A 19877-nucleotide genomic window follows, 5' to 3' on the forward strand; every position below is an offset into this window, starting at 1 on the left:
TCGGTTCTTACCTGAATAGCATTCTCCAGTTGCTTGTCCAAGTCCAAGTTGCACAGCTTTATTGTAATCCTTACGAGTCTGGGTTCAATCTTCCGTGCAGTAAATTTAGATAGCCAGCTAAACTTCAGAAAAGAAGTCGGGGGTTAAATTGGCATGCTAATACACGTGGATGTTAAAGCCTGGTAGATTTTCCTGCAATTGTGTAACTAATACCAATTAGTCACAGCTGAAAATAGAAATGAGAGCTCTCGGGTCTGTCCTCATTTAAAAAGAGCATCGGATGTACGCTACCTTTCTACCCTCTCCTTGAGTTTATGCATGAAATAAAACAACACCATTACTAAACACGAGGACACATAAATGTATTTCCCTACAGTTTTATTATAAGTAACTTATTTTACAACTTTTGACTGTAAACCAAAAAAAACTGTAGAAATGTTTTATGTACAATAATTTTTGAACTACTTTTAAACAAGTATAGAAATTAATAATGATAGAAAATATCTATGATGTTCTAATAACACAAGACCAATAAAATATCAGTCACAGCCTCAGCTTCAAATAATGCTAAATGAAGTACATTTTATTTTTGTCCTTTTTAGTACACAACAATCATTTTAGAAACATAAGATTTCTCAAGCAATAATCTACCCAGAACAAACATATTTACATACAGAAATTGGGAGGTTGAAATTTACAAAACACTTAGTGCGACCTGGTAGCGAAATTGTAAGACCAGTTATATATATAAAAAAAAATATATATATATAAAAAACAAACAAACAAACAAAACCGTTTTCCTTGTAAGTAAGACATGAACTGGATTGTGAACAATATGTTTACGAGTTCTGACCCTATAGTGAACAGGATAAAACAATTAATTAAAGAGAAACTCAAGTCTATGACACAACTAGGGGCAGTGTTTAAGTCACCACAAAAATAGTAGCTAGAAGTGGTGGCCTACTCATTTCTGTTCATGTTGTAACAAGATGAAAATGCAAAGGTTACTTTCTCAAAATTCTACTATTATCAGTTGACTTCATGTTGAAATGTCCACAGAACGTTATGGAGAGGACAACCTCTATCCGGCACACTCGGGACACGTGGAAATAAACGAGTTGGACAGACATTACACAAGGTGTCAGCTTAAATGTCTGGAAGCGTCAGCTCAGAGTTTTGTAAAAGGTCGAAGGGTGCAGCACTACATAGTAGTGTGTTTTTTTGTTTTTTTTTCCTTCCGTCTCATTTAATAATCATCTCGAGAGTCAACTCCATGGCTCCTGGACCGGAAGCTACTGTAGACGCAGGAGGAACTGCCCCCCGCGGCATGCCGTCAAACACCTCCCCCCTTGAGGAGTGACCGGGCATAAAGCAGTTGCAGCCCGGCAGCCACACCCTCACACCGACCACGACTGCACTAGACACGAGCAGGGACCGGGAAGCGTAACAGATTCTACAAGTATGTCATGAGGTTCTACTCTGCGTTAAATGCCGCTTTAAAAAGTCACAGCGTCCGGACTGGACAAGACGGGCAAAATGGAGGAATGTTTGCAGGGAAGAGTGATATAAAATAGCAGCTGATATAAGCATAGCTTAGTACATCTGAAGTGATGTTTAAAAGAAGGTATTCATGGTTTTCCACAAATATACAAAAAAAAAAAGTATAAAACAAACGAAAACAAATTTAACATAAGGGCAGTGAGAGGCTGATTTTAAGGGCAAAACAGTTGTTTGAAACATTTTCTTAAAGTGAATGAAAACACGGTAAACAACAGAAGGTATCAGTAAAACTGGCAGTAAGAGTTCTTTAGTGTTCATTGAGAAACTACAAATGAAAAGCTTTTAACCAAAAAGTTTTCTCTGCTGATTCATTTTTGAAAGATTATGAAGAAAATCGCCAAATTAAATGCCACCCATATATTATAAATATCCATTGGAGTCAATCGTTGTTTGACCCACATTGGTTTCGTGAGGCTGGTCACTTGAAGTGCTTCAGAGACACTCATCTACCGGTACATTCTTCTTCTTAATACTCATATGGAAAGTAATTATTTACCACAATTAAATCAAACATAACACGACTGCAGAGGAACTCTTGAAATGTATTTGCCGGAACCATTTTTTTTTTCATTTTGGGGTTGGCACTTTTAAGTGAGAAAAGAAAGAGAAACACCTAAAAAAAACAAAACAAAACAAAAAAACAGTTCAGATAGATAAAAACAATAAATAAAAATAAATGAATTCCCTTCAACATTTCACTTTTTCTCTTATCTACTTTTACATGTTTGTTAGTTTTCAGGAGAACATCCCTAAGTCTTTGAAATGAAAGACTTGGTTTTCTTCATATACTTTTTTTTTTTTTTTTATAATAAAAAACAAGTCCATCTGTGACAGAATTACTTCATTAAATTGTCTGCTGTTTTTGTCAGACAACACACATTTCCCTTTACTTTTTTTTTCCTCTGCAAAATTCACTAGCAGACGGTCCTCGTGATATACATAGTCAATCCAAATCCAATGAAAATCTTGGAAACAGGTTGACACATAAAAGCACAGACAGGCCCAAGAGCCAGTCCACTAATTCTTTCACCCCGGGTCCCTTTTCAGGCAGAGGCCATAGGATCTTCACGCAAACACCTGCATCTTGCCATTGGCCTCTGGGATTTGAGTAATTTGGGTTTGGGCAGGGGCAGCGACTGCTGGGCTGGGTGTGGAATCTGACCAATCAGAGACGCAGTGAGGAGAGGGACTAGACCAGTGGTCAGGAGACTCCGGAGAGGGGGTCAAGTAGGGGTGCTCACTGGGCAAATGGAGGTAATGCTTAGGCGTGGCATCTAGTGCGGAGGAATAGCTGTGCTGGGAAGGAGGGGTTGGGTAATCCTCCTTTCCAGCAGTGCTGCCACTGGGCTGGGAGGGCAGAGCCTGAGGGGGCTGAGCCGCTGGCGTGGCTGCCTGTGGAGGCTGAGCAGCCGGCTGGGGCTGAGAGGGTTGCTGAGGCATCTGCTGCTGCTGGAAGAAGGGCGGCGGGGGCTGCGAGGTCTGGGGTGTCGGTGGGGTGGAGGTGCCCATGCGGGCCATGCTTTGCTGGCTGGAGATGCTGTGGTTAATGAGCTGCTGCTGCTGCTGCTGCTGTTCAGCAATGGAAGGCAACTTCACTGGGCTGATGGTGGGTGTGGAGGTAACGGGTGTGGGCTGCAGCATGGTATTACGGTAGATCTGCTGTTGGTGCATCAGCATGCTCTGCTGCTGCATGGCTGGACTCTGGGGATGCATGCCTGCCTGGGGACTCTGAACAATATTCACTACCTGCTGACCACACTGGGAGGAGGGGGGCATGCGGTTGTGCCAGTCAAAGGGCACACTGACTGGACTGACCAGGCCCATGTTGAGTCCCATCTGGCCCGAACTCAGCACATAGCCATGGTTGACATCTGAAGCCATAGAGACTCGCCCCTGCAAGGACATTCCCCCAGCTCCCAGGTCATTGAGTTGGGCTAGAGACACAGCAAAGGGGCCACCTCCCTCCAACATGCTACTGTGTACCATTGGGGTGTTTGGGACAGACATGGAGGAGTGGTAAAGCCCTGGTGATTGCATGGCCACAGGGGAAGTGGGGTTGGTGATGTAGCCAGCGTTGCTAGCTCCCCCGTGGGGTGAGTCCAGTGAGTCGACTGGGGACAAAGTAACCGAGCTCTCCAGTAAGGCACTCTGCATGTCCAGGGTCAGCTTCTTATTGCGGGCCTTCACTGACTCCTTCAAACTGGCGGCATGTTGGCCTCCCAGGCTTGAACCCTTGGCCCCAGGCCGACGGTTCTTCTTGCCCTGCGGGGTGTTCTTCAGACTTGGTAGGAAGGCACTGGGAGGGCACATGAGAGGAGACAGAGTGTGTGCCCCACTGAGGTGGTGTCCAGCCCCTCCGTGGCCTTGGGGACTCCTTACCGTGTTGTACTCATCAAGTAGCTGCACAATGTCGTGGTGCATACGCTCCTGAGCAATGTCTCTTGGCAACCTGTCCATATGGTCTGTGATTTCTCTGTTGGCAAAGTGAGCCAGCAGCACCTTCACGGCCTCACAGCTGCCCTCACGGGCTGCAAGGAACAAAGGGGTTTCCTCCTGAAAATAAAAAAAAATAAAAAAAGACAAAATAATTAGGCTGTAATAGATACAACCAGATGTATTTATATTAACACCATGCTTTGATACACTTAAAAAAAAAAAAAAAAAGTATAAATGGATTACATACCTTGAGATCTTGCATATCTTTGTTTGCACCATTCTTCAGCAGGGCAACAGTGGCCTCCACATTGTTGACAGCAGCAGCCCAGTGCAAAGCAGATTTACCTAAAAGAAACAACAATGAAAATACACATCAACTGTTTCCAAGCATCAATATTACTACATGGAACATCTGCATCAGGACACGATCCTGAGTGAAAAATTACACACTTACCTAATTCATCCACTGCGTTGACGTCAGCATGACAAGTGATGAGCTCCTCTACCATGCCCTCTACTGCCAGCCGGGCAGCCAGGATCAGTGCAGTGGAGCCATCATACATACGGGAGTCAAGATCAGTGGCTCGATTTCGGATCAGAATCTAGAAGGAATAAAAAGACTTAACTTAAGTGGATAATGTGTTGTTGTTTTTTTTAAACACATTCACAGTATTTTGTCATTTCTACCAGATAGCCATAAACAGTATGCAGTGATTACCTGGAAGACACCCTGTGCATCTGCGGCTACTGCAGCATGTAGCGGGGTGCGTCCGGTGTTGTCCTGAGCATTGGCATCTGCCCCGGCATCCAACAGCCTCTTAGCAGCATCAGCACGGGCGTAGCGAGCAGCCAGGTGGAGTGCTGTCTCGCCAGTGCGGTCTGTTTGGGCGGCGAGGGATGCGCCCTGATAGATCAGGTCAGAGATTATGTTGGCAGAACACTCCTCACTCTCCTCCTCCTCTGCTATTTCAGGCTCTAAGCCGCCTCCACAGAATGATGCCAGCATCAGAGGTGTAAAGCCATCTGAGAGGAGATGAAAACAGGGTTAAGGTGAGTTTATGTGGATTCAGGCATATTCTAACACATAGGATTGTTTAAAAAAATAAAAAATAAAAAAAAAAAAAAATGAATGCGCAAATCGCAGCTTCAATCTTAAAACTAGGATTATATCGCTACCAACCTGGTCCTCGGACGTTGACATCCATGCAGTCGCTTTCAAACTCTCCTTGAGGTGGAGTGAGGGCCATTGTGGGTGGTACGCGGATGTCTGCAGCTGCAAGGTGATGCTGTGTCCACTGTCTGCAGTCCACTGCATCTTCACTGTCTGAGAGCATACTCGGCTCCTCAACCTGAATTCGCGGAAAGAACTTTTAAATGCATGCTGAAATTCTCAATGTATATACAGTACATACTCTTCTGCTTTTGTGTGTATGTAAATAGATGAGGGCACTTTATTGTAAAAAAAAAAGTTTTATAACTGACCTTCAGCCTTTTTGCTTCTGGGCAATCTGAGTCCATCCACTGCTCACCGTGATCTCCGAGGAGAGATTCTTCCACAGTTTTTGGCATGTGTCTGTTTACAGGTGAATGTGTATCAATATAAGCCCAAAGAAGCTCATTCAATTTCAAAACAAATGAATCAAACTAGTACTTTAAAAAAATATAGGGTTAACGTTTACAGCAGAATAACTTACTTCATTCCCAAAGCGTCCTGGCCCACAGGCTCCCTGCGGTTCTTGTTGCTGCTGGGTTCCTTTTTGAGGAAGAAGCCCTCAGGGAACCAAAGGGTGCTGTGTTCTCTCTTTCTTCGAGCAATCAACATGCCGATCACCAGGATGACCAAAAGGAAAAGAGAAACTAACCCCACCAGCATCAGCTTGTCCCACTGCGTGTCAGGGTCTGGTGGCCTCTTTTCACCTGTGGTAAGAAGAAAAATGCTCATTACATTTTGTGCCTCATTAGTCTTACTAGACCTTTCTGAGTTCTTTCGGTAACCCTACTCACCACGGGCTTGTATGATGGGGTACGGAAAGCGGAGCATTTCTACCGCTGACAAGGCTCCCAGGTACTCCGCAGCACTGTCAGCTGTGGGGAAACAGCCCTCAGAACCCGGAGAGCACAAACGGTTGTCTATTTCCAGGTAGACCACGGAGCTACAGAAGAAGAAGAGAAGCAGGTGTTTAGTGCTAATGCACAGTCTACAGTACAAGGCTTCAGTTTTTATGCTTACTGTATGCCTGACTTACCCGATGACCTCCTGGTGAGGCTGCAGCTCCCGCTTGAAGCGCGCCTCTTGGCGGGTGTAGGGGCGGATCATGGCTTCTCCATTCTGGTCTAGCCTGAAGCGCAGTGAAGTGTGTAGGATAGCGCTTAATTTCTGCAGAAAAGCAGTGCTGGTGCGGAGAAGCTCCTCTGGAGGCAGCAGGACTACCAAAACCAAGAGACCATCAGCAAGAACTTCTGGAACTTTCTTTGCACAGTCCAAGCCGTCCCAGCCACACTCTTCGGTGTTGCAGCCCTGGTCACACTGGTCATCAGCATAGTGGTCGATGCAGTAGGTTTCATATATTGGACTGATTGAACGAGACAAACAGAAGGATCATCTCAGGTTTTCTCAGGTGAGTGAAAACGGGGAATCCTTTAAATCAGTAAAAGTATACTCACTTGCAAACCTTCTCCTTGTTTCTGCAGTCAAAGTTGTCATACAGACATTCAGCGTTGTTACAGGACTCATCACACTGACTATTGTTGAAGACACGCCAGCAGCGAGCATCTGTGCAACGAGCCCAGGGGTTCACTGCTAGAGAACAGTCGCCGCCGTCCCAACGACAGTGGAATGTGTTGCATTCCTTGTCACAAACGCCATCATTGGCTTTGCCGTGACAGTCTGCCAGAGGGCACGAGGGTGTCGGGGTCTCGACTGATACGATGTTCTGCTCGCAGCGTTTACCTATCCAGCCACTGGGACACTGGCAGTGGAAGTACGGGAAGCTGGTCTCTTCAGTGCACAATCCTCCATTCCGGCAAGGTTGGGAGGAGCAGCCTTCATTACTGCGATGCTGACATTGAGGCCCGCCATAACCTGGCGGGCAGGTGCAACGCGCCCCTCTTGTGGTAAGTGCACAGCTACCTCCATTGTAGCAGGACAGCTCCCGACAGGACATGCTTCTCTCGCAATTGGGCCCAGTATAACCCTAAAGATAGACATCATCAAGACGCAATCAAGCATGCTGTAATTCACAAACTACAAAGTCAAACTAAGTGTCGAGACTCTTAACGTGAATGTACACTCACAAGCTGACAGGTGCAGGTGTATCCTAGGGCGGAGCTGCTGGTTATAGAACAGGCTCCTCCATTCTGACAAGGCTGAGACTCGCACACACTGAACCTGCTCTGACACCTTCGACCTAAAAACAACATATTGCTGGTAAGGCTCAACAAATGGAAGATAATTCAGAGTGACAGATCAAGTGGAAGGTGACTTGGTGGTAGCTGTCTAACCTGTGAAGCCAGGCTTGCAGACACATTGGTAGTCATTGGGCAGCTGGATGCAGTCCAGACTGTTGGAGGGACTGCAGGGGTTGGACAGACACTCATTTATGTCTCCCTCACATCGTTCTCCTGTGAACCCAGGGGGACAATTGCAGCGGTATCCTCCCACTCTGTCCACGCAGGTGCCGTTGTTCAGGCACTTAGGGCCAGCACTGCGCAGCCTCAGGGGTGGAGCACAGTCATCTTCATTGATCTCACAGAGAACACCTTGAATAGAGAAGATCATTATAAACTATTAAGTATTGTTTTTTTTAGTTGCACATGTTAAAGTCTCTTTAGTAATAAGCACAGGTTTCTGTAGTATTTGTGATTTCATACCCAGTGTGCCGGGCGGACAGGAGCAGATATAATGTCCCACCAGATCAATGCAAGTTCCTCCGTTTTGGCACGGATGAGACTGGCACTCATTGATTTCAATCTCGCAATTCTGCCCAGTATAGCCTGGCATACACTGTAAAGACAAGCAGATGACAAGTACATTAACATCACAACTGTGAAAAAGCATGAAGACGCACAACTGAAGCATGCAGTAATAGATAGCAATAGACTCACGTCACACTGGTACCCTCCCACATATCCCCTGCAGGTGGCACCGTTGCGACAAGGTTTGTCCTCACAGTGGTCCACTTGGCTTTCGCAATAGCTTCCAGTGTAGTCAGCAGGACATTTACAATAGTGGGTATTGCCGGTGTTGACGCAGTGACCACCATGGTGGCAAAGTTCATCTGTCTGGAGCCCTGATAAGAAAGATTTGGGGGGAAAAATTTGACTTCAATTACTCTGTTACAGCACAAACTCAGACTGTGAGGTTTAAATGTAATCATGTACCTCTCTGGCGAGCAGCTGTCTCGCAGGAGACTCTTGGGATGTCACAGTAGCGTCCGGACCAGCCGTTAGTACAATCACAGATGAAAGAAGCATCCTTTTGCCGACAGCGTCCTCCATTTTGGCAAGGAGAGGAGCGCCTGCACCAATCCACTGGTGTCTGGGAAGGCAAGACGCAGATGGAAAATGTTCCGAATTTATTCGCCTATAACCATATAGGTATGGAGACTAAAGGCCCTAACAAGACATTTCAAGAGTGTCTATCAGTGTGTGTACCTGGCAGCGGTTGCCAGTATAGCCCTTGGGACAGGAGCAACGGAAGGACTCCAGGGCATCTTGACAGATTCCTCCGTTGAGGCACGGCTGGGAGTCACACTCATTGACTTCATATTGGCAGTGGGAGCCGGTGAAGCCTGAGCGGCAGGTACATGAATAACCATTGATTTTGTCTGTGCACGTCCCTCCATTGAAGCAAGAGCTGTGGACATGAGTGAAAATAGGGTTTTAAATTTAGACTTTTTTCCACCATATTAAGTCGTTATTGACATGCATATTTAAGCAGGTTAAATAAGTACAACATAGAGATATCTTTATTACACAAACATACACTTACCTCTCGGTGCAATCAGGGATGTTGGTTTCACAGTAGATGCCAGTAAAGCCAGGCCTACAGGTGCAGGTGTAGGAGTTTACATAATCTGTGCATGTGCCTCCATTCTTGCAAGGGGAACTCTGGCACTCATTGATCTCTAAAGCACAGCGGGGCCCTGTGAATCCTGGCAGGCAGCTGCAGTGGAAGGAGTTCACACTGTCTGTGCAGGAACCTCCACTTAGGCAGGGATCTGACAGCACAACGGGAGAAGATAACGTCGGTCAAATACAGTAAACGTACATGGATTTGGTATTGTGTTTGACAGAAAAAGACAATTATAATAATTCAGCACACTAAGTATATGTGGCCACTCACTCGGAGAACAGTCATTGATGTCCGTTTCGCAGGTCAGCCCAGTAAATCCTGCTCTGCAAGAGCACACAAAGCCTCCCAGCGTGTTGGTGCAGGTCCCACGGTTCTTGCAAGGGTTTGAGATACACTCATTCACGTCTATGTTACACAACTGACCTGAAGAATGCACAAGAATGGTACAATGAGAAATTATTTACAAGCTTCCAGGCAGATTATCTCTCAGAAGATGGGCAGGCGCTGGGATAATTGATTATAAAAGTTGCTAACCTTGCCACCCTGGATGGCAGTTACATTGATAGCTTAGGTAGTCTGGTGTGTGGGTGCAGATGGCGTGGTTGGCACACGGGTTCGGGGAGCAGGGGGTGAGGACCTCAGCACAAGTGGGTCCACTGTAAGGTAGCTCGCACAGACAGGTGAAACTGGCCACTCCGTCCACACATGTGCCCTTGTTCAGGCAGGGGCTGGATGCACATTCGTTAATGTTCACCTGGCAGAGATTACCTGTCAAAACGGCAAAAGAAACATTAAGACATAGAACAGAACTGAATATTAATTAATGAGTCTAACATAAATGTAAGTGGTGACTGCATCTGCATGTTTTTAACACACCACTAGGGGGAGGCAGACAATTGTCATTTGGGAGAAGGAAAATGACGGAGCCATGGGAGGGTTCTTTTTAGAAGATTTGTTGACTAAAGACACTCAAATATGACTTTAACTAATGCATATCTTTTACATGTGTATTCCTGTCTTTCTGTTGTAATTTATAATGTTGATGGCCTAAGCACTTATTTTGTGTTTACTAGTTTGATGTGTTCTCTCACCTCTGAAGCCTTGGCGACACTTGCAGGTGAAGCCATTGAGCTGGTCGATGCATGTGCCAGCATTCTGGCAGGGACTTGGCAAACAGTCATTCCTATCCAGGTCACAGTTCTTCCCCACCCATCCGGGCTCACAGTCACAGCGGTAACTGGAAATACAGGAGAACAGTCAATAACCCAAAAGATCCCAGTTCGTGAAAATCAAATAACAATGACCTGATGCACAAGTTGAAACCTGTAGGAGTAGTCATAAGCTCACAAGGTGGCAAAGCCAAGTTTCTCCTTGGTATGTGGCCATTTGACTCACTTTAAACTGTCACAAAAGCTGTAACTGTTCATACCCATTGATGTCATCCCTGCATGAGCCATGAACACACGGGCTGCTGCCACACTCGTCCACCTGAGAGTAGCAGTAAGGGGGCTTAAAGCCCTCGGGACACTGGCAGTGAAATCCATTCTCTTCATCCACACATGTCCCTCCATTTCTACAGGGGCTAGATGCACACTCATCTATTTCCACGTTACATTTGGGACCTGGCAGGAGAGATGTTAGACATAATCAAAGTGCCTTTGTCAACAGTCCCAGTGAGAATTGATTTTTCATCTAAAAATTGTGCTTTCATTTCACAGAGCCTTACCAGTGAAGCCAGGTTTGCAAACACAGTCATAGCGGTTGATGCCATCTTTGCAGATGCCATAGTCACATGGGTTACTGGCACAGTCATCAAAGTTTTTCTCACAGTTTGTGCCTGGGACGACATAGGGGTTTTACATTAGGCTTGTAGAAATATTCTTAACATTTTAACATTGACAAAACATATGTTTCACAACATTTTGGGGCAGAAAATGTAAATATATTGTTGTCATCACCCTAAACAGCAACAACATTTGTTTTAAATTACTAAGTCACAGGCTTGAATAAACAAAATCAAAGTATGTGTTGTGTGTGGAGTTTTTCCTCTTACCTGAGGTTCCATGTTGGCACTGGCAGATGTACTTGTTGACCAGGTCCACACATTTGCCCCCGTTCTGACAAGGGTTGCTGTGGCACTCATTGAGCTGATTCTCACAGCGATAGCCTGTGTAGCCAGCGTCACAGTTACAGGTGTAGCTGGCAATGCCATCAATGCAAGTACCATGGTGGCACGGGTCGGGCTGGCAGTTGTTTATATTGCTCTCACAGAGTGTCCCTTCGTAACCTGAGGAGGAAAAAAGCATGAATGGAGAGTGATGACAATCTGGTCACAAAGAATATTTCATTGGTTTTCAATTTCCGATCATAAAACCCAGTTTTTCATTGTTTTCATTCTAGTCCCCACGTTTTTAACTTTTCCTTGAATTTCTAATTGTATCTGTTACGTTTGTGAACTTCCTTTGTCTTGTTTCATACATTTTCATCATAAAACTTTTGGGTTCTGACCACTGTGGTTTCCATGTTGACTGTGTCCCTGTGTCAGGCAAGTAACTGTTGGTTTGTGTGGTATGTGTGTAGTGCAATGCTGAGTTGGGCAAAGCAGTAAAGAAGGGCCCTACACAGGCCTCCCAGTCTTGCTTTTGTTCTCAGTGGTGGAGGGAACAATAGACTGCACCACGTCAAACAGGGCCACTTCACTCAACAGAAGGGGCCCACAAACACAGGGAATACCAAGCAGCTGGCCACTGAAACAATGAAGAGAGCTCCTTCATAGGCATCCGTCCAAACAAACATGTTAAATATCAGTGTATGCAAGCAGCAAGCTTATATATATATTCAAATATATATATAAAACAAAACCTATTGTTTATATATAAATAAATTATAAAAAAAATATATATATATATACACATGTATATACACCCTTAATGACAAACTTTACCGCTCACTGTAATAGGTTTTATTTTTGAACATGGACATGACTGAATCTGGAGGAATGAAAGTTAAGATGCAGCATAAGGTGTTGTAGGGGGGTTTAACAGATGAACAGATGTCAGGGTGATGACCAAGGCTCTTTTCTTGGCAACTGCTGGTCCTCAGTGACCCCATGATCCCAAGAGCCGATGAGGGAAAGAGGGGGATTAGGGGCCTCAAGTCAGTCTGCTTGGCCAGCAGACATCCAGAGAAATAACTCGCCCCCAAAAACACTGAATGCTTAACAAAGACTAAAACAAGTGGTTAAGGCTCATCTGCTCTTCTGTCTGGGGACAGACTGAGCTGCTGTTGATCAACTATCCACTGACAACTCTTAGGTACAGAAACGCTTACCTTCAGCACAGCGGCACTCAAATCCATTGGGCCTGTCGTAGCATTTTGCTCCATTCTGGCAGGGCGTGCTGGCGCACTCATCTATGTCAATTTGACACATGGTGCCAGTAAACCCTGGGACACGCAAACATAGAGGTTAGGGGTCAGAAAGAAGGTCCAGTGGAAGGGTCCTTGCTCAGGTCAGAGGGCAGTTCTGCTCTTCTTAGAAGGGCAGAGGTCTCTGGCTAGGTTAGTGGTGTCTGGCTAAGGTAGGGTTTAAGAGCGGTCTTGCCTGGTTAAGGACATGTCATCTGTGCACTTGGACCAGCGCTGAAATGACCACTACAAAATGCAATGGAAAGCCTTTGACCTTGATAATATTTTAGAGGTGGGACTTTCAATCCAGATGGATTTGAAAACAATTTAAATGAATACTTTTATAGGCTGATACAGAATATCTGGACAGGTTATGACACATTTCGTTACTGCACAATGCCCATCTTACACTGGAAAACTATGGACTCTGAGGTATACATGATCATTTGAAGTGTTAGGAATAAAAACTCACTTTTAAAAGCAACAACAACAGCAGCAGCAATAATAAGAAGAAGAAGCTTGAGAAACTGAGCAGGCTTGAAATCTCTGGGCACTCTGCCCAGACTGGTGAATTGGTGCATTGGTAACACACTGCTCAGTTGATTAACAGTGTCAGGATAGTCTGTGTGTTGGTGCTTGGGCTGCTTAAAGGGGGTAGGAGGGGGGTTGGAGGAGACAGTGGGATTGTTTTCTCCCCCCTCCCCCTCCCTCCACTGCCTGCATCAGCTCCACTGGCTCAATAGCTAGATGGGGGGTGGAGGGGGGACGTCGTCTGTCCCAGATGTAAATTGCGGACCTGGAAAAGAATCTCATTAGCAGAGGACTGCTATACCCCCCCCCCCACCACCACCACCACCACCACCACCAGGGCAGGATGAGGGAGACTGCTGTCCCTTCCACATTCCACAGAGGAGGGAAGCGGGGGTCACAATAGTGCCTTTGTTCAGGCAAGAGGATAGGCAGCCTTTCGGGCCTGGCTTTTTATGAGTGGTGGCTCTAAACACCAGCAGGCTGACACTCCCTCCTCTGGTTCTGGGGACATTTAAACTTTGGCTTTCTGTTTTTTACTGCTGCTGCTGTTACTGAGTCAGAGTTGTTAACAGGCAACACAAACAAACAGGAACTTGGGAAAGTGAAACAAAAGGTAACTCAGGAAAAGCCATACCTGGCTGGCAGGTGCATGTGAAGCCATTGACCATGTCCCGACAGATGCCATCATTCACACATGGGTTGCTCTCACAGTCATCTACGTCAATCTCGCAGTAAATTCCCATGTAACCTAGAAGACAGAAGTTTAAACTGAAATCACACATTTATTTTCTCAGTTAAATGATGATTGACTAGGCTCACTTTGTACATATGGTATGTCAGTTCAAGCCAGCATGGACTGCGTGTAATTATGTGCACTCTTTGCAATGGGAGGAGAATCTGTGGGAAACGTTTCACTCTTGTGAGTTTTTGTCAGTGGTCTCTGCTGAACCACAAGATGGAATAAAAGATTCCTAGAGCATCACCAGTGTTCCCACTCTACTGACCTGAAATCACCACACCCTACTGTCCCTCTGGAGCATTGCCCCTTCCTGGGTCAGTGTCCCATTCACCAGATGCATGTTATACATTCTGCCTTAGCAAACTATGGAGGGCTCCCTTCATTGAGGTGAAACAGAATGTGAATCAGAGTGTTGCCCCTGGGGAGAGGCTAGCGTGGAATCAGAAATAATCAGCAGCTCCACATGAGCTTTGCCAGGCTGACTGATGATGAGGAGGGTGAAGAGGAAGGGCCTGTCTCTGGAAATGAAGGGGGAGGGGGAGAGGCTCTGGGAAAAAGCCTCTTTCCCTCTCTGTGTGTATGAGGGGTGCAAAATGGAGCACAGAGGGGCCCTATTGTCCCGCTTCATTCCCACCACTCTACCACTCATTAGTATTCACAGCACACTCCTCCCCCTAACTGCTCGCCCTCTCTCACATCCAGTCCTATAGACCCAACTCCCAGCTCTAATTTGTATAGCTCCCAAAACCCCAGGATGCATGTAGGACTGTGCGTGAGAGTTTCACTGTGTTTTTGTCACTCAGTGTTCAAACTATCACTTAGTCCAAACTAATACCCCGACTGGCTGTACAGTGCGCTGAGAGTGGAGTGGTGCCTTCATGCCCCCAGTGTCAGTGGGAATGTATTACATAACAGTCTACACAGGCAGTCGGTATGGCAGCACGATAGATAATGTTTCTTTAGAAGGCCAAGTTTAAATAATCACTTGTTTCAGTCTGTTGGTTTTGGGCTGTCTCATATGAATGACTTCAGGCTGAATTGAGGTGTTCTGTATAGTTATTTTTTAAGTAAAATGAAACGTCCCCTTCCTCTCAAAAGTTTGGTCAGTACAGAGTCTGTTGGATGTTTAAACTTCACTGTACAGAGACTAAAAAGCAACTTGGGCACCTAAAACTTGAAGACTGCATTGCACATATAATTATATTTCAGCAATGTAGGAGACATCTTGTATCCAGAAGTTAAACATTTGAAAAGAATAATATTGCCATATTCCTTCAATTTTTATAAATATATATATATACATTTTTTATTTTTTTTTTTTTTTTTAGGGAGGGTGGAGGCGTAGATGTCATTTAAAGAATTCATTTATGACAAAAAACATTTCTTCTATATGTTAATGAAAGGGTTCTAACAAGTCTGAATACCTGGCATGCAGATGCAGGTAAATTCTCCAATGCGGTCTAGGCAAGTGGCATCATTCTGGCAGGGCATTGACAGACATTCATTGATATCAATTTCACAACGTGGGCCGGCGTATCCCCGACCGCACTGACACTGGAAGGAGCCTTCTGTATTCACACATTTCCCAAAATGCTCGCATGGGTTTGCACCTGTCGGTAGATGGGAAGAGGATCAGACAAATTAAGGACACAAAAGAAAATTAGAGAGGATAATATACTGTTTAAAAATATCGCAGGCTTACCAATCGAACATTCATCCATGTCCTGGTTGCAGGCACCGCCTACAAAGCCAGCAGGACAGGTGCAAATGGCACGGCCATTGAGGGGGTTGGTGTCACACACTGCCCCCTCGTTGCAGGGGTTACTCACGCATGCGTCATCAAGGTGGCACAGCAAACCTAGGGGGAAAAAAAAAAATCACAGAATAAACACATAATGCAATTTATCAAAAAATGTATCAGCTGGGATTAAAAGCACAAAGGCTGTTTGACAAAAATTCTTACCCGTCTTTCCAACTGGGCACTCGCAGAAGAAGGATGCTACACGGTCATGGCAGGTGGCACCATTGAAGCAAACAGCTATTGCACAGTCATCAATATTTTCACTGCAGTCGTCTCCAGTCCAACCATTGACACAGACACAGGTGTGGCCACCGATGGTGTTGAAGCAAGTACCCCCATTATGGCAGGCGTTGGGTTGCATGAGACACTCGTTGACATCCTCGGCACAGTATTGACCTAATGTAGATAGATCACATATTGGTTCACGAATACTGACCATGATATACACAGTATGTATTTGGAGATTATTTTAAAGAGCTGTACCTGTCCATTCTGGTGGGCACTGGCAGTTGTATGTATTGACTCCATCCACACATATTCCTCCATTCATACACTTGTGACCCGGACAGTCATCCACATTATTCTCACAGTTGTGTCCCTCAAACCCTGAGACAAGTTGAGAGAGAAAAAAAAAAAAAAGAGCTATGACACACTGACACAGTAGCACACACAATCTGTGAGTATATTAAACATTCAGTGGCCCCTCTTCCAGCCCCGAAACATTTCTACTCATAACCTGAAGTCGTATTTCCCACAGTAAGGAAGGTGTGGGCAATAAAAAGGTTCAGAGGGTGTCTGATTGTTTACATCTTCATATGATGGTTCCCACACGATGCCAGCAAACAGCCATAACTCCTGCCTGCTTCAGAGGTCTGGCTCCCCTCAATGTTTGCTTGTTTTATAATCTCTCACAGTTTCAATGACTTCCTCTCTGGCAAGAGACATTTCCTGTCAGCTCCCCAGTGGGAAACCAGAAGGCCCATAAAGTAAATTCACTCTGTTGTGAAGGAAGCAGAGTGGGAGGAAGAGTGGAGGCAGGCTGCCTCTTCAATGCTCCCACCATCCCGTCTCCCATCAGTAGCTATTAATAGCAGACGTGAAGCTGACCTAAGACACAGTACAAAATCTGAGCAACAGCACTAAGAGCTACGTCATCAGGCTGGGAAAATCTGTTTGTCTCTAGCACTGTACTGAGAGCCTGGGAAAACAGTGGGGTGTGCATACTGACTCAATTTGTGTGTGTGTGTGTGTGTGTGTGTGTGTGTGTGTGTGTGTGTGTGTGTGTGTGTGTGTGTGTGTGTGTGTGTGTGTGTGTGTGTGTGTGTGTGTGTGTGTGTGTGTGTGTGTGTTATACTATAACACAGTGGGGTGTGCATACTGACAGTAGGGTGTGCATACTGACTCAATTTATGTGTGTGTGTGTGTGTGTGTGTGTGTGTGTGTGTGTGTGTGTGTGTGTGTGTGTGTGTGTGTGTGTGTGTGTGTGTGTGTGTGTTATACTATGCTGATAGCTATTCTACCTGGTAGGCAAGCACACTCATAGGAATGGTCACTGGTCTGTCGACAGGTGCCACCGTTAAGGCACTGAGATGGGGCACAGGGCAGGGTGGACACCTCACATGTGCGTCCGCTGTAGCCAGGCTGGCACTGGCAGCGGAAGGACCCATGGCTGTTAAGGCAGAGGCCACCGTTGAGGCACACGCCAGGCTTGCGGCACTCGTCAATGTCATTGCGGCAGTTCTTTCCCTGGAAGCCAGGTGGGCATGAACAGTTGTAGTGGTTATTCCAATTGACACAGCGGGCCCCATTGGCACAGGGACTTGTGGCACAGGCATCAATGAGGGAGCAGTCTTGGCCTGCCGATTAAATAAATTACATCCAATTAAAATACTTTCAACCCACCTTCTCAGATCTGATCTTTTTAATGAAGACACATCCTTCTAAACATACCTCTGAACCCTCTCTGGCACACACAGGTGTATTGTGGGATACGGTTGACCACCTGGCTCTTGCAAGCTGCTCCATTCAGACATGGTGATCGATGACAGGGATCCAGGTGCTGACAGAGAGGACCGATGAATCCGGGACGACATCTGGACAAACAAATACACACGGACACAGATACACACATATTAGGATGTGTCCTACAGGTCAAAACAGGTCACAGACTGACATGCTAAAGTATTTCAGACAGAGCAACTAAAACATGGGAATTGTAGTCCAATTTCCATCAAGCTCCAGGTTTAGCAATCAGAGTCGAATGATACCTTGGCAAGGCTTGCTGCCTGACTCAAACCTTGAGTAATGCTTCTGTGCTGGAATAAATTGGTTTTAAGATAGTCCACCTCATAGGAACACATCATGCAATACATTGTTCAGGGAATGACACACACACACACCCACAAACAGACATAAATATAAAGATGAGAGAGGCCATCTCTTCGTGTTTTCATCAGACACATATTGTTATTCCCAGCTGGAAAACTTCATTTTCTCCATGTCGGCTAACATTCCTCCACCGTTACGTTTTTTTCCGCACCTCAGTTCTTGTTTCTATTCCCATGTATAAAAGAGAACACACCCAGAGACAGAAGTCTGGAAACTTAACAATTGCCAACAAATGCTGAAATGAGGAGAAAACAAGGACTTCACACAGCACTCAAGCACTGAATAGGAGAAACAGCTGCGGCATTTTAATGAAATAACATCTTTCTCCCAGTGACTGGATTCTGACGCAACAGTGCGTTATCTGATCAAACAGCTGGTCTACACACAAGATGTTTCAGCCTTGTTTTTCAGATGCCCCTCTTAAATGGGTCTAATATAGGAGATATGTTTCTCTTTGCATTAATACAGTGGTCTAAACAGGCTGTGTAACAACTCCCTATATGTATTTAATTATTCCCAAAGTGTATTTCTATGCTTTAGAGTATTTTTTTTCTGTTTTAGGCACACAACTACAGTCTTGGGCTACTATTAGGCTTCCAAAACATGGGTGACCTATACTGTGCCTGAACACATCCTGTGTAGGCACAGACGGAGGACCATAACTGCTCCTGCTCTCCTGAAGTGCTGCTTCTGCTACGAGGGCTGAGTAGAACTCGTGTAAGCCTGACCTAAACACGCTGCACTAAGAAGCTGAGGTAAATACATAAACAGGGCTTCCTATAGCTCTCTGCAGAGGTCCTCGGAGAGTTCAAACAAGACTTGGAGAGCTGGTAACTCTACACCCACAGTGGAGCTCTTGGCTGGGGACAAGCCCCCTCTTCAAACAGACTGTTTGATGCTGATGGCAGGGCAGTGACAGCTGGGTTCTGGCCCGCCCTTGGGCTCTGTCTTCTCTTTCATTGGAGAGGAACCCCTGGGCCGGATTAACAATGGGGTTTCATCTGTTCTCTTTTACAGCAGCATCGTCACTACACTGGTATTAGTTCATCTTTTACTTTTAGATATTCATTACCCCTCTAAAAAATAAAACGGTCACTAAAGTGCACTTGAAGCTGCTCCAAGGTATGCTGGAGAAGACGGATTTATACTTTTGCTGAAATAAGCGGCTTTCCTTTCTGACTGTTCTGCTCTGGTTGAGAAAGACTGAAGGTTTCTCAATTGTTTTTGGCTTTTTTCCCCCGCTTTACAAACACAATAGTGAAATGGAGGAGCTACAGAGCCAAGCATGGAGACAAGATTATCCACAAGAATGCACATTTACACAGATGCAGTGCAGATAAAGTCCCTTGTTGGCATATAAAAATGAATTGTGTAAGAACTATAAATGCCATAGGCAACAAAGATGTTCCCATAACAAACAGTACAAGGTCAGCACTGAAACTTGGGATGTTAAAGTGAAGCTGCACTCGAGTGTTGATGCTGAGAGAGAGTCTGCCCAGTTGCTACAGCTACCCTTCCAGATCCTAAAGCCCCCCCCTCCCGAACGCCAGCTTGGCTTTCCCCTAACAACTCCCTCCTCTCACGCGCTGAGAGGTCAGATGTCAGAGGTCCTGTGTCTGATTGTGATGATAATGTCACTCAGGCTGCAGAGTGCAGGGTGGGGCTGCTCTGCAGGACAGAATATCTCTAGAAGGTCCAGTTGGTTTGAGAGAGGGATACTAAGTTGAGAGGAGAGAGGTCTGGTCCAGCAAGAATGTCATGTCATATTTCCTTCCCTGGACCCTTGCTAAAAAAAAAAAAAAGAGGAAAAAAAACACACAGCACTCACTCCTAATGCATAACTCCTGTTGTCCTGGCAACCACACAGACGAACAAGCAAGCCTGACACACAACCAATCACCCCCCAACCCCACCCTTGGTCCCCATGGCTATTTGTCATGGCT

General features: G+C 45.5%; 1 protein-coding gene across 1 annotated transcript in view; it reads right to left on the reverse strand.

Moving 5' to 3' along the window:
• Window positions 1-361: 361 nt before the first annotated feature.
• The window catches only part of notch3 (notch receptor 3), a 29520-nt gene continuing 10004 nt past the window's right edge, over window positions 362-19877 (reverse strand). The window contains exons 3-33 of the mRNA XM_069715607.1: window positions 17497-17639; window positions 17067-17402; window positions 16030-16152; window positions 15709-15942; window positions 15448-15603; window positions 15170-15355; window positions 13641-13754; window positions 12401-12514; window positions 11124-11357; window positions 10797-10907; window positions 10500-10692; window positions 10162-10307; window positions 9605-9838; window positions 9341-9493; window positions 8987-9215; window positions 8650-8851; window positions 8377-8533; window positions 8101-8285; window positions 7867-7999; window positions 7498-7755; window positions 7291-7403; window positions 6661-7190; window positions 6243-6569; window positions 6001-6149; window positions 5691-5913; window positions 5479-5569; window positions 5177-5345; window positions 4715-5019; window positions 4451-4598; window positions 4244-4341; window positions 362-4113 (exon numbers count right to left, since the gene is read on the reverse strand). Of these exons, the coding sequence (XP_069571708.1) occupies window positions 2626-4113; window positions 4244-4341; window positions 4451-4598; window positions 4715-5019; window positions 5177-5345; window positions 5479-5569; window positions 5691-5913; window positions 6001-6149; window positions 6243-6569; window positions 6661-7190; window positions 7291-7403; window positions 7498-7755; window positions 7867-7999; window positions 8101-8285; window positions 8377-8533; window positions 8650-8851; window positions 8987-9215; window positions 9341-9493; window positions 9605-9838; window positions 10162-10307; window positions 10500-10692; window positions 10797-10907; window positions 11124-11357; window positions 12401-12514; window positions 13641-13754; window positions 15170-15355; window positions 15448-15603; window positions 15709-15942; window positions 16030-16152; window positions 17067-17402; window positions 17497-17639 (7282 nt within the window). The 3' untranslated portion in view covers window positions 362-2625. The remainder of the gene's footprint in view (window positions 4114-4243; window positions 4342-4450; window positions 4599-4714; window positions 5020-5176; window positions 5346-5478; window positions 5570-5690; window positions 5914-6000; window positions 6150-6242; window positions 6570-6660; window positions 7191-7290; window positions 7404-7497; window positions 7756-7866; window positions 8000-8100; window positions 8286-8376; window positions 8534-8649; window positions 8852-8986; window positions 9216-9340; window positions 9494-9604; window positions 9839-10161; window positions 10308-10499; window positions 10693-10796; window positions 10908-11123; window positions 11358-12400; window positions 12515-13640; window positions 13755-15169; window positions 15356-15447; window positions 15604-15708; window positions 15943-16029; window positions 16153-17066; window positions 17403-17496; window positions 17640-19877) is intronic.

This window comes from Brachyistius frenatus, unplaced genomic scaffold (assembly GCF_029030835.1).
Source record: "Brachyistius frenatus isolate BFR_SWC_R1_liver_20210118 unplaced genomic scaffold, ASM2903083v1 Contig_144, whole genome shotgun sequence".
Lineage (NCBI taxonomy): Eukaryota > Metazoa > Chordata > Actinopteri > Embiotocidae > Brachyistius > Brachyistius frenatus.